General features: G+C 28.6%; 1 protein-coding gene across 1 annotated transcript; it reads right to left on the bottom strand.

The window, feature by feature from the left end:
- Positions 1 to 3,245: 3,245 nt before the first annotated feature.
- On the bottom strand, positions 3,246 to 5,846 carry LOC105130256 (cytochrome P450 CYP82D47-like). The gene is made up of 2 exons (XM_011032665.1): positions 4,731 to 5,846; positions 3,246 to 3,993 (listed from the first exon to the last, which is right to left on the bottom strand). Exons 1-2 carry the CDS (start codon positions 5,718 to 5,720, stop codon positions 3,367 to 3,369), a joined length of 1,617 nt encoding a protein of 538 aa, XP_011030967.1. The 5' UTR covers positions 5,721 to 5,846; the 3' UTR covers positions 3,246 to 3,366.
- Between the last annotated feature and the right edge of the window lie 6,444 nt (positions 5,847 to 12,290).

The following is a 12,290-nucleotide window of genomic DNA, read 5'->3' as shown; positions in this document are numbered from 1 at the left end:
TCTTATAATTTAAGATTTAAATTCATATCAAGAATTAAATGGATTCAGGTCAAAATAATGAAGTTTAAAACCTAAAGTCTTCAAATTAAAGTGAATTCTAGTTTGAAAAAATTGTGATACTGTTTTTATTATAGAATTTTTTTTTTAATCTGTGCATATATACTGATTTTCAATTAACTACAAATATATGTATGCAGGGACTGAATTATAGCAACATTTAGGTCCAAGCGGTTGAATTATTATTGTTTTTATCTAATAGAATAAATATCATTAATACAATACTATCTTAAAAAAAAGAATTATTGACACAGTGGTTCAAACGAATCATCAAGGGCATGGTCGTAGCAAAATTCTTTGTTTTGATAGCAGATTATTTTTGTAATTATTCGACGAAATGTTGGCTGGTGCATGTCCCTACGTGCATGAGAAAAGCCTGTAATGGACTATTACGTGGACCACCTGATTTTACATGTCAACGGCAGGATTTTTCTTTTTTAAAGCATTGGATATTAAGATTTGCTAAAAGAGACAAAATTCGAGGCATGGCTGAGTGAAGATGCCTGAAGCCTGTCCACCAGAGGCTGAACTCAGGGTGGTTCGGATTACTTCAAGTTAAAGACAAAGGAACAGGGACGCTAGTTTTACTACAAATGCACTGCCATTGCATATTTTGTCTAATGGAAATTTCCTTTCATGAATGTGTTGTAACCATCGTTGATTTGTAAGTTCTAGGTACGGGATCAGCTTGAAATGTAACCTTCAAAACATGGTTGTCTGACCTGGTTCGACAACGAACTTGAAAGAAAATCTGAATTATTAAGTTATTAAGTGAACTTGCAAGTCATTAAATCAACTATTTTTAATTAAATAGTGTTGTTTCGCGCTATATCTCTTTATTTTTTTTAAAAACAAATTTACCCAACTAAATTTAGATGGGATTTGACTATGTTGTTAGCAATTTAATCATACAATTTAGTGGAACCAACTAAAATTTACAAGATCAATTAAATTTAACTTAAAGATTATATAAATATTTAAAAAGTAGTACAGTTTGAACATAACTATTATTAAAAATAACAGTTAAAAAATAGTTGTTTCAAAATTCATTTATGAACCAAATTAATTAACATTTACAAAGTACAATTCAAATTTTCATGAAGATTCAATGGCCAATAATGAAATTCAAAATCTAATGGCAAAGAAAAAATCACTAGACATACACTAGAGTTGTGTTTTCGACATACCCATTATAATTAAAAAGATATCAATAAATTTTTTTTAATAATTACATCTTGAAAAATTATCAAACATAATTTTAATTTGTTAAGGATTTTGTTTGGGGTTAATTTACAATTAATTATGACATGTTAAAATTATCTTATTGAATTTTTTTTAATAATATTAAGTGTGTCAAACACAGATCCCTAATATATTTTTATTGATTCATTTTTTCTTTCTTCATCTCTCTTTCTCCTTTTTTTCATGCAACATCATTTCATCGTTTTAATCATTAAATCTCAAATCTTAAAAGATTTTAGTCATTAAATTTTTATAAAATTCCAAGTTAAATTTTTTATAACATTAATTATTTTGAAGAAGATAAAACAGCACTATATAATATTTATTCTCCGTGGCGGTTGAGTATAATATTGATATTAAAAAATAAGGTTATATTGAACTATTATTATTAATAGCAGTTTATACAGAATTGATATTGAAAAACGTGGGTGTGTTTCAAAGCATGCAATTCTTCCATAATTTCTACCAACCTATTTCGCTTTTCAAAAAATTACAATCAATTGTGAGTTGGAGTACATGACTCCTATCATTGAAGTGATGACACTGATTTATGATTATTATTGGATGGCCACCAGTTTGTGATGACGACCGACCATGTGGGCCGCTATATTCAATGACATGTCGCGAAAGCACCATGTGATGATAGTTATGATCTTGAATTTCTAGCTGGTCGTGCTATTAGTTAGAGGACAACTTTTTTTTTTTTTGAAATTGAGAATATATATAGAATAAGAAGAGAAAACATGGGCAGAGAAGATGTGTTTGTTAAGTGAAAGTGTTTTTTAAAATTATTTTTTAATTAATTTTTATAAAATATATTTTTTAATTTTTTAATATTAACATGTTAAAAATCTAAAAAATAAAAAATATTAATTTAATACTTTTTAAAAATAAATCTCACAAATAGAAGCTACACAGTGAGTTCAAGGTTTCTCTAGGCTCTGGCCATGAACGGTTTCCTTCAAGGCTTGTAATTTCTTGACTGACACCATCTATGGATTAATTAATGTGGCGTCTTCGTCTATCCATGGAGAACTTGAAGATTAATTTGGAATTGAAATAGTAATATAAGAGACTTCAGGACTTTTAAGGGAGTATTCCTTTTTATTTCCTGGAATGGTCTTATATTTCCCTTTAATACAACGTGTATGATTGATATTAATACATAATAGTAGAGAGACTTTAATTTTAAACATAAACAAATAGAGGGATGTAGAAAAACATTAACCCGTAAGACTTTAAATTACATATATAATAAAGGGTTATTTGAATCAATCCAAATCATATCCATTGAATGGACATGGAGACTGGTTCCTTCTTTATATGTTGTTATGTTTTCATCCGTCCAAATGCTTGCTTCTTGAATTTATGGAGTACACAATCATTTAATCCGAGATGGAGAATTCAACACATTAGTTAATTAAGATCCAAACTGATTATTCAAATTATAGTTTCACGTGAATTTCAAAAATTATTAAGACCACCTTCCATAATTTTTAAGCATTGAAAGGAATTTCTTAAACACAACAAAAGACAGAGTGATGTAGAAAAACAATGGCCAAGAACTTGATAGTCAATATTAATTTTTAATTCTAAAGCATCCACTAATGTCCGTTCCTAGATCTTTCATTGCCTATAAGCTTTTTGATAGTCAATAAATGGATGATCATTGCTACTCTATTATTGTTTCTAAAGATATAATGTATAGTGTGATTAATGTAATCAGTGATTTTAAACTTGATTTGATGCGAGGGTCATGTTGGGTCTAGTAAATTTAGGATCTGGGTTGGGTTGAGTTTTATATATATATAATTGACATATCCTAATTAATATATTCAAAACTCAATTTATTTATTTTTAAATAGTATTATTTTAACTATTTTTTAATATCTTAAAACAATATACTTTTAAATTGATTTAAGTTAATTCAGATCACAAGCTGGCTCAGTTTGATAACTTGAATAAGTAATAAACGCGAATATTTATGAAGAAGTACATACAAGAATTAGTTGCAACAACGTCAATATTTGGAATCTTATTCACAGATGGACGATTTAAAGTCATGTTTTAATGTCCATATAGACGAGAAGGAAGGCGTGGACAGAGAAGAACTTCGAGGGGCGTTGCTCGGAGATTGGTTAATCCACTGTTCTCATGCATATCAACTGGTTCGCCTGACGGGGTTGCAAAATCAAACCCATGTAGCAATGTAGCCAGTGCTAGATCCATGGCATGAAGGGCAAAAGATACTCCAGGACACATTCTTCTACCACTTCCAAATGGTAAAAACTCGAAGTTTTTTCCTCTAACATCAAAACCTCTGTGAGTTGTTAGAAATCTTTCCGGATCAAACTCGTTAGGATTGGACCACACCCTTTCATCACGATGAATCTTCGAAACATTAACGAGAAGTCTTGTCCCTCTCGGAACATGGTAGCCATCTATGGTGCAATCCTCAATGGCCTCATGTGGTATCAAGAGCGGTCCAGGTGGGTATAAACGTAGCGTTTCCTTGAGAACAGCTTTAAGGTAGACCAAATTTTGCACATCCGATTCTTCCACTTGTCTTTCCTTACTGACGTGGGTGTCTAATTCAAGCTGTGCCTTCTTTAATGCATTAGGATTATTGACGAGTAAAGAGAGGGCCCATATCAAAGTCACTGCCGTCGTGTCTGAGGCTGCCAGAATAAGGGTCTGCAAGAGTGATTTTCCGCAAGCTGTAGCCCATTAACTCAAGCAACCTTAGACTAATAATTATTTACATTTTTTTTAACTCATAATTTCAGCCTCATCTTGAAAAATATGACTAGATCTTTTTCTATTTCATTCAAATAAATTAATAATTATTACTAACTTAAAATAAGGTAAAATTTGTCGAACTTTGAATAGGTCAAAGTGTCAATAGTTTTTATCTAATTTATTTAATGTAGATAATCCTTGAAGAAAATTAAAATTAAAAATTAGATTTTTTTTTTTGTTAAGTTATGCTAGTCACATGATAAATACTAACCTCAATTTGAATGAAAAGTTAACTTAATTTGAATATTTTTTTTGTTATTTTTTTTAATGATTATCTAAGCTAAATAAATTTGACATAATATATTTAACTAATAGTTCAACAAAAAATATTCAACAAAAAAGATGTATATTCTCCTAAAATATTCTCTTATTCATGATTTTTTTTTGCAATGAACATAAAACTTATTAAAATGTTGCCTCTTGGCATGGTTGTAGGAATGCAAAAGGTATTGTTTAAATTACGCAACTTTTTTTTCTTTTCAATTTTAAAATAAAAATTGCGGAGCCTTCTACATTTAATCAATGTTATAGGTAGTTGACTTAATCCTTTATATACTAAGCATAGAGGATAATAATTAATTGAATTGTGTATGAATTATAGCATGCGTTAATTGGTGTGGAGGATTAATTACCAGGGATGTAGCTTTGTTGATGGTATCAGAATCTCCGCCTTGAACTGCTTCTGCATCATTATCGAAAACATCTAGCATCAAATCCATGAAGTCCTCCTTACCCTTAACAATTCCAGCAGCTCGTTTTCGTTTGTGTTCTTCTAGCCAATCTTCAACAACAAGGTCCAGTTCTTTTGCAGTCTTCTTCATAGCCTCCCCATGCCCCCCAAGATCCAAAAACCTTAAAAATGGTAGCGCATCAGACACCGGAAACACCCCTGTCCAATGAAAAAAGTCCTTCAATCCCTTTTTCCATCCTTTCACACTCTCCTCATCCTCAACGTTTGTGATATATCCCACAGTTTTTCCAACAATTGTTCTAAGAACGATGTTTAATGTTAGATCTCCAAACCATCTTTCCATTTCCACCAATACCATACTACCTTTTGATTTTGATGCACCACCTCTATTATCGTCCCATAACTTGTACAACTCTTTCAGAAATGCCCTGACCTCGCTCTCGCGTACATCTTTCAGCTTCTCTAGCCGGTAGTTTGATAGAAGCTCAACCGTGGTTATTTTGCGGACTTGACGCCAATAAGGCCCATATGGGCTAAACCCCATCATTGCACCATCGTAGGTCAAAAGCTCAGAGGCAAGTGTTTTCGGACGACCGGAAAAGGCTTTATCATGGGTGGTGAAACACTCCTTGGCGGTCTCCCAATTGCTTACTACTAAAGCTCGGTGCACGCCCATCTTGATTGTGAAGATGGGTCCATATTTTTCAGCCATACTGCCCAGCACTTTATGGGGAGGTTCCGCCCCTCCTAACAGATGGAGGTGGCCAATCACAGGCCATGCTCCACCAGCTTTTGGTGCTGCTTTTTTCTTGCCTGTGCGTGCTAAAAATTTTCTTGAAATCCAGAAGATTGAACTGATGAAAATAACAATGAAAAACATGGGATTGGTGGTCATGTTATTTGTGAGGAATGGAAGATAAAAAAACTCCATAGCTCGTTCTGGAGATTTGGGATGTAACGCCTTCCTATAATAATATCAGCTTTTTTAAATGTGGAGGAGCTGTTCGGATGAGTCCAAAGCTTGCTGTTGCTTTCACATGGCCTTTTTTTTTTTTATGGTCGAGATTTCTCCACATACCGTAGAAACAAAAAGAAAATTTATATGTATCAATAGGGTATTCAGTGGGCTGTGGGGATTAGTCGTGGTGCGCGCAAGCTGGCCCGGACACCCCACGTAAATAAAAAAATAAAATAAAATAATATGTATCAATTTTTCTTATATATCATTTTTATTTTACTTTTACATAAAATTATAAATAAAAAAATATAAAAAATAAATAAATCTTTGTATACTTTTTGACTAATTGGCTAATCAACAATTCACATATAAGATAAGATATTTAAAATATATTATTATAAATATAAGATGTCATAAATAAAAATTAACTAATAAAATAATATAATGTGATATCGATAAAAGATAATTTCCAATAAATAAAGGGTCTTGCCCTCTAAAAGTGAAAAAAAAATTCTTTTATAAGTCTTTTGAGCAAAAAAGTTTTTAAACTTTATTTATATACACTTGAAATCTATAAAGAATGAAGTTATGTTGGATCAAACCTAACAATCCCATAAAAGTTTTTTGATGACACTTTGAAGATAAATTAAAAGTAATCTTTAAAGTATCAAATTATCAAATCTTGATATACAATACATGTCTAAATTCATGTCTTGTAAAATACAAATTTTGGCTTGATTTCAAAAAAACAACAAAATTACTGATTCAAGTTGTCAATACACCGTTCAAGATTCTTCAACCCCAACATTAAAAACAAAATCCATTATTGAGTTGCATGCATAAACTAAGCTAATTTTTAAATTGATTTTGACGTAAAATATAAAGGGAGCACAAGGACTCACTATTCAAATATTAAAATTATAACTCCATTATAAAAATTAAATGAAGCACATGAACTTTTCTTCGAGGGCTCATTATTCATTTATAGAGACTTTTTTATATCAATCACTAAGTAATATTGTGGGTTTTGATACCATGTTAATGATGATAACTGTAAGACTATATTTTTAAAGGATCGGATCAAGTGCCTATCTTTAAAAAAACTCGTTTTTTCAACTTCATTAAAAGTAAAGGACCATTGAATAGCAAAATTAATGAAAAAATTCAAGAGAATGAATTAAAGAGGCCAAACTTTGACTATTATGGTTGTGTAAAAAGATTAGTGTGATGCCAGCGAGCATTCTATAATCAAAGCTACATGGAATATTTGTGATATTACTAATAACATATTTACTATAAATCATTTGAAAGAATTTATCAAGAAGGACATTATAAACCAAGTAGAAATTTAGTTCAAACTTCATATTCTTATGCTGAGTATACACCTAAAGGATTGACCTACTAATGATGTTTGTGAACTATCAACCATCAAAGTTTCATTAATTTGATGGCAAAAGAAACCCAAGGTAACATGTTGCTTATTTCATGGAGACTTATAATGATATCGATACAAGTAGTGATCTTATAGTAAAATAGTTTGTTCACTCTTTAAAAGATAATGTTTTTAATCGGTGTACTGACTCATATATATATATAATGCTAGATGATTTGTGTGAGGAAAATATCATCAAGTTGCCAGAGTTGAAATCTCTTAATTATATCTTAATTGAAGTTGTTGGTTCGGTAGGAAATGTATTTCTTGACTATTTTGAAATAAATATCAATTTATTTTTTAATATATCATACTGATATAAAATTAAAAATGAATAAATTCAAACATAATAAGCCCAGAAATACTATTAATCTTCAATAATATAATTGGTATTAAAATATATTTTTTAAAATTTTAAATCAGTATAATATATTAAGAAATATATTGATATTTATTACAATATCCAAACATAAATAAAATCAATATATATATTTTTTTAATAATATCAGCTTATTTAAATGTGAAGGAGCTGTATGGATGAGTCCAAAGCTTGGCGTTGCTTTCACATGGCCTTTTTTTATGATTGAGATTTCTCCACATATCATAGAACAAAAAAAAAAAATCTCTCTATCTATTTTTCTTATATATCAATTTCATTTTACTTTTACATAAAATGATAAATCAAAAATAAAATAAATAACATAAAAAATAAATAAATATTTATATATAACATTAATTTTTTTTTTAACAATACTACTTTAAATATAGTACTCAAAGTTGTGTATAAAAGTTTATGACAACTCTCCGATAGGACATCTTACCTCATCTATTCTCTTTAAGATAGAGTTTTCAATAACCTTTCAATGACAAATGACAAATAGGAAGAACATATTTTGTTGTTGAAAAAAACAGATTTTTAACCTTTTGTTATTAGATAGAAAATAATTCTACTTTAAAAAGTTTCTACTTAATATTATAAGGATTAGAAACCGTAACAGGTCAACAGAGATTTTATAGTATAAGACTAATTACATGAAAGAAAAAATATTATTATTCTTTAAACATCCTATCTAAAATAAGCTAAATAAATCATTTTGTCTTGAATCATTAAAGATTTGTTATTGTTTTTCTCTTTTTTTGTGTTTTTTTATTATATTTATTTTTAATTTTTCTATTCTTAATAATTGTATGAATACTGTTGTAGGATTTTTTTTGCATATGAGATCAATTTTTTTCCATTAATAAATTCATTAGTAATAATATTTTTAATATCATCAAATAAAAAATTATCGATAGAGCATTTTTATTTATGATTCCGTCAACAAATTAATTGCCAACAAAATAATAATACAAATATTAACAGAAAATTCCACAGTTAAATATAAAATTTATGGTAGTGAACCACCTTATAGTCCTTTTAATATTAAACAAGCTTTTAATATCACTAGATACAAAAATCAAAATATCATATGTGAATTGTAAATGACTGATCTAAAATTCTCCTCCTACTCGGTTCATTGAAGGAAAAACCGGGGCCGCTTGACCCCAGTATATGAGTAAATACAACCAAGATGATTAGTCACCATTTGTTTGTTTCATTGAAGACAAAATTGGGACTGCTTTTGACATATAAATACAAACAGGATGATTAGCCTTCATTGATCACCGAACGATATCACTTTCCTGCATGGAATTTGAAGCGCATGTTAAAATCGTTTTCTTCACTTTTTTATTGTTAGTGTTGAAAAACTCAAAAATTAATCATTTTTTATTTTTTAGTTATTATTGAAATAGTCAATTATTATTTTCATTGCTTTTTATATATGGCTTGAATTTAGAGTTTTTTTAACACATTAAAAATAAAATATCAAATAAATAACACGGTTAAAATTTAATTAGAAAATTAACATGGTTTATAAAATCATGGATGACACATGTAACTTTAAAATCACATGTAATATATTTGACTGCTTTAAAAAAATTATTTAAAAATTATTTTAGATTTAAAAAGTAAATAAATATTATCTATTAGGTAAAGCCTTAAAATATAATTTATAATTTGATAGGTAAGCTTTTCATGTTATTGGTATATGCCTACCAGTTATAACCCATATTATTTTGTACTTAATTTTTATCAAATTAATAGGAACGATAAGATACGAACTCGTTACTGTTTAGTCATCAAAACTCTAATATCATGTTAAAGAACCAATTTAACCTAACAAAAAACCAATTCAACCCAAAAACTTAAGCTATTAGTTGAGATTCCAAGATATAATTTATACTATTTTTTAACATATTGTTTTTAAGTAAAATCCCTTTAGATTTGAAATTTTTAAAAGCTCATATTATCTTTTGTTTATTTTTTTATCAAATTAATAGAGATGATGAAATTTAAACTCATGATCGTTTAGTCATCAAGATTCTAATACTATGTTAAAAAACTAATTCAATAAAAAAATTTAAATTATTAGGTAAAATTATAAAATATAAGTTATATTATTTTTAAAATTTTAAAATATAATTTATATTATTTTCTAATAAAAAAACTAGTTTCCGGCATTGCTAACATGGAAGGAGAGGATTTCGTGGATGTGATGCTGAACATTCTTGATGCTGATGCAGAATTGATTCAAGGTGGGGATTCCGATACCATCAACAAAGCTCCATGCCCGGTAACATTCTCCGCTCTGCTATAACATATAGCCACATTTTTTTCACAGTATTAGAAGAATAAAAAATACCAAGTACAGTTGATTAGAGATTTTTTAGGAATTAATTCAAGTATTGATGTAGATTACATGGTTTTTTTCACTGCTAAATGAGCCACAAAACGCAGCTAGAAGTGGGAGAAGAATGTGCCCTGGAGAATCTTTTGCTCTTCAAGTTAGGCAACTAGCACTTGCTTCGTTGCTTCATGGGTTTTGATTTTGTAATATTAGTGTCACTTTGAAAATATAAATCAACGGATTTGTGGTGGCAGTCACCAACACTTTATGATATAAACTTCAGAAAATCTAGATAATGGAGAGATTGTGTGTAAATTGTGGTCCGCTTAGGAAGTTTATTTATATACCAGCCATGGAACCCATACTCCACTGCAGGATATAATTTTTGTTTTATAAAATATTGGACATGCAAGCTATTTCAATGTGTTTTTTATATAAAAAAGATTCAAAGTATGAATCAAAAAACTTATACAAGTATCCAATTAATATAAATCAATAATCATTCATGTAAATAAACAAAAAAAAATTGTTAATAATAACCACAAGAAAAATAAAAAAAATTAAGAGATTAATGTAAATTAAGATATTTAATCACATAAAATAAAATATTCACTCGTATATGTTCACTAAACTTATTTATTTAAATCAATATAACATAAATTCACACAAAAAAACCCATGATCTAAAAGATAAATACAAATGAAACTAATTGAATAAATTAACTCATACCCTAAAAAAAGATTAAGCAAAGGCTAAACACATAAGAAATATTTTTAAAAAGAATATCTTCTATTTTAAAAAGTAAAATTTATTTATATAAAACAAAAAAAATAAATATAGTTAAAGTAGAATAATATCTTCAAAAATCAAATACAAGCAAAATAATTATTTTTTAAAAAAGTATATTCTATAAAGGCATGCAAAACTCGTAATCTAGGTTATGAAACTAAGAAAAATTCATAGAAAAGAAATAGAAGAAAATCACAAAACTAATATTTTAAAAAAATTAATGCAACATGATAAGATTGCACGAAGTCGAATCCTTAATAAATCAAATGTTGAAAGATAAAACCAGAAAAAAACAAAACAATTACACAAAAGGATCTAAAAAATAAGGGTCAACATAAAAAAAACAAAGGTCAAACAAAAATTTTCAACAAGAGGGTTAAATTGAATTGAAAAAATAGCTTTAACAAAAAAAATTAAAATAATGTGGGTCAAATTAAAAAAATAAAACAACAAAAAATTTGATTAGAGGATGAAATTCAAAGCCAAAAAAACTTTAATGAAAGGGTCAAGAAAAAAAATAAAAATCAAAAGAATAAAGACCGAAATAATAAACAAAACAATGAGAAATTATAATTGAAGGACTAAACTGAAAAAAATTAAAATTTTTATAAAAGAAATAATAATTAAATAAAAAATTAAAAGAACGAGAATTGAAACAAAAAAAAAGACAATCATGCACTTTAATTGAAAAAAGATAATAAAAAAAGAAAAAAATAATCATTGATGACAATATGACTATCGTATGTTGTCACATGCCTCACCATGTAAAAAAGGATATAATGGTGCATCTGAAGAGACGATGGAAGAAAAAAAAAAGGACAATCATGCACTTTAATTAGAAAAAAATAATAAAAAAAGAAAAAAATAATTATTGATGACAATATGACTATCATACGTTGTCACATGCCTCACCATATGAAAAAGGATACAATGGTGCATCTGAAGAGACGATGGAAGACAGATTTGGTCACTAAATGGTGTCATTTATGTTGTTATAATAACGCAGATATTACCCACTCTTTTAATGCATGCCAATAAATTTTTTGATTAAAAAATTAAAAATCAATGTAAAAATATTAAAATGTCTCCCTAACCTTGATTTAATTTTTTTTATTTAAAAGTTTATGAAAAGTCAGAAATTTTTTTGACCAACAGCTCTATGCTTTTTTGATTTTATGGTAAAAAAATATTTTTATTATGAAAAAAAAAAAGGAAAAGACATGATACCCCTGCACAATCGTTTGATAACCAGTGGGCAACAAAAAAGATCAAAGTACCCTCACCCTAGAGACTTTTTTTTCCCTCCACTCAGGGACAAATAAATAATTTTAAGTCGTATTAAATTCAGGAAACTAAACATGGGCTTGAGCACCATTTACATCGTGGGCGTGCACTTGCAGCATTTAACCACATCCTCGGTGTTAGAGCTCAAAAGTTGAAGTTAGAAGGCCAATCTGGTGCTTCATCACGGGCAACGAAATGTTCAGGCACTTCTTGCACTTTTTTTTTTTTTTTTTAATTTATGTGGGGTTCGAGCCAGCTTACGCGTACCACGACTAATCCCCACGACCCACTGAACATCCTGCAAGCCCA

Source organism: Populus euphratica, unplaced genomic scaffold (genome assembly GCF_000495115.2).
Source record: "Populus euphratica unplaced genomic scaffold, PopEup_1.0 scaffold2.1, whole genome shotgun sequence".
NCBI classification, from domain to species: domain Eukaryota; kingdom Viridiplantae; phylum Streptophyta; class Magnoliopsida; order Malpighiales; family Salicaceae; genus Populus; species Populus euphratica.
The sequence above is the reverse complement of the archived record's forward strand: the minus strand, read 5'-3'. Positions and strand labels throughout refer to the sequence as shown.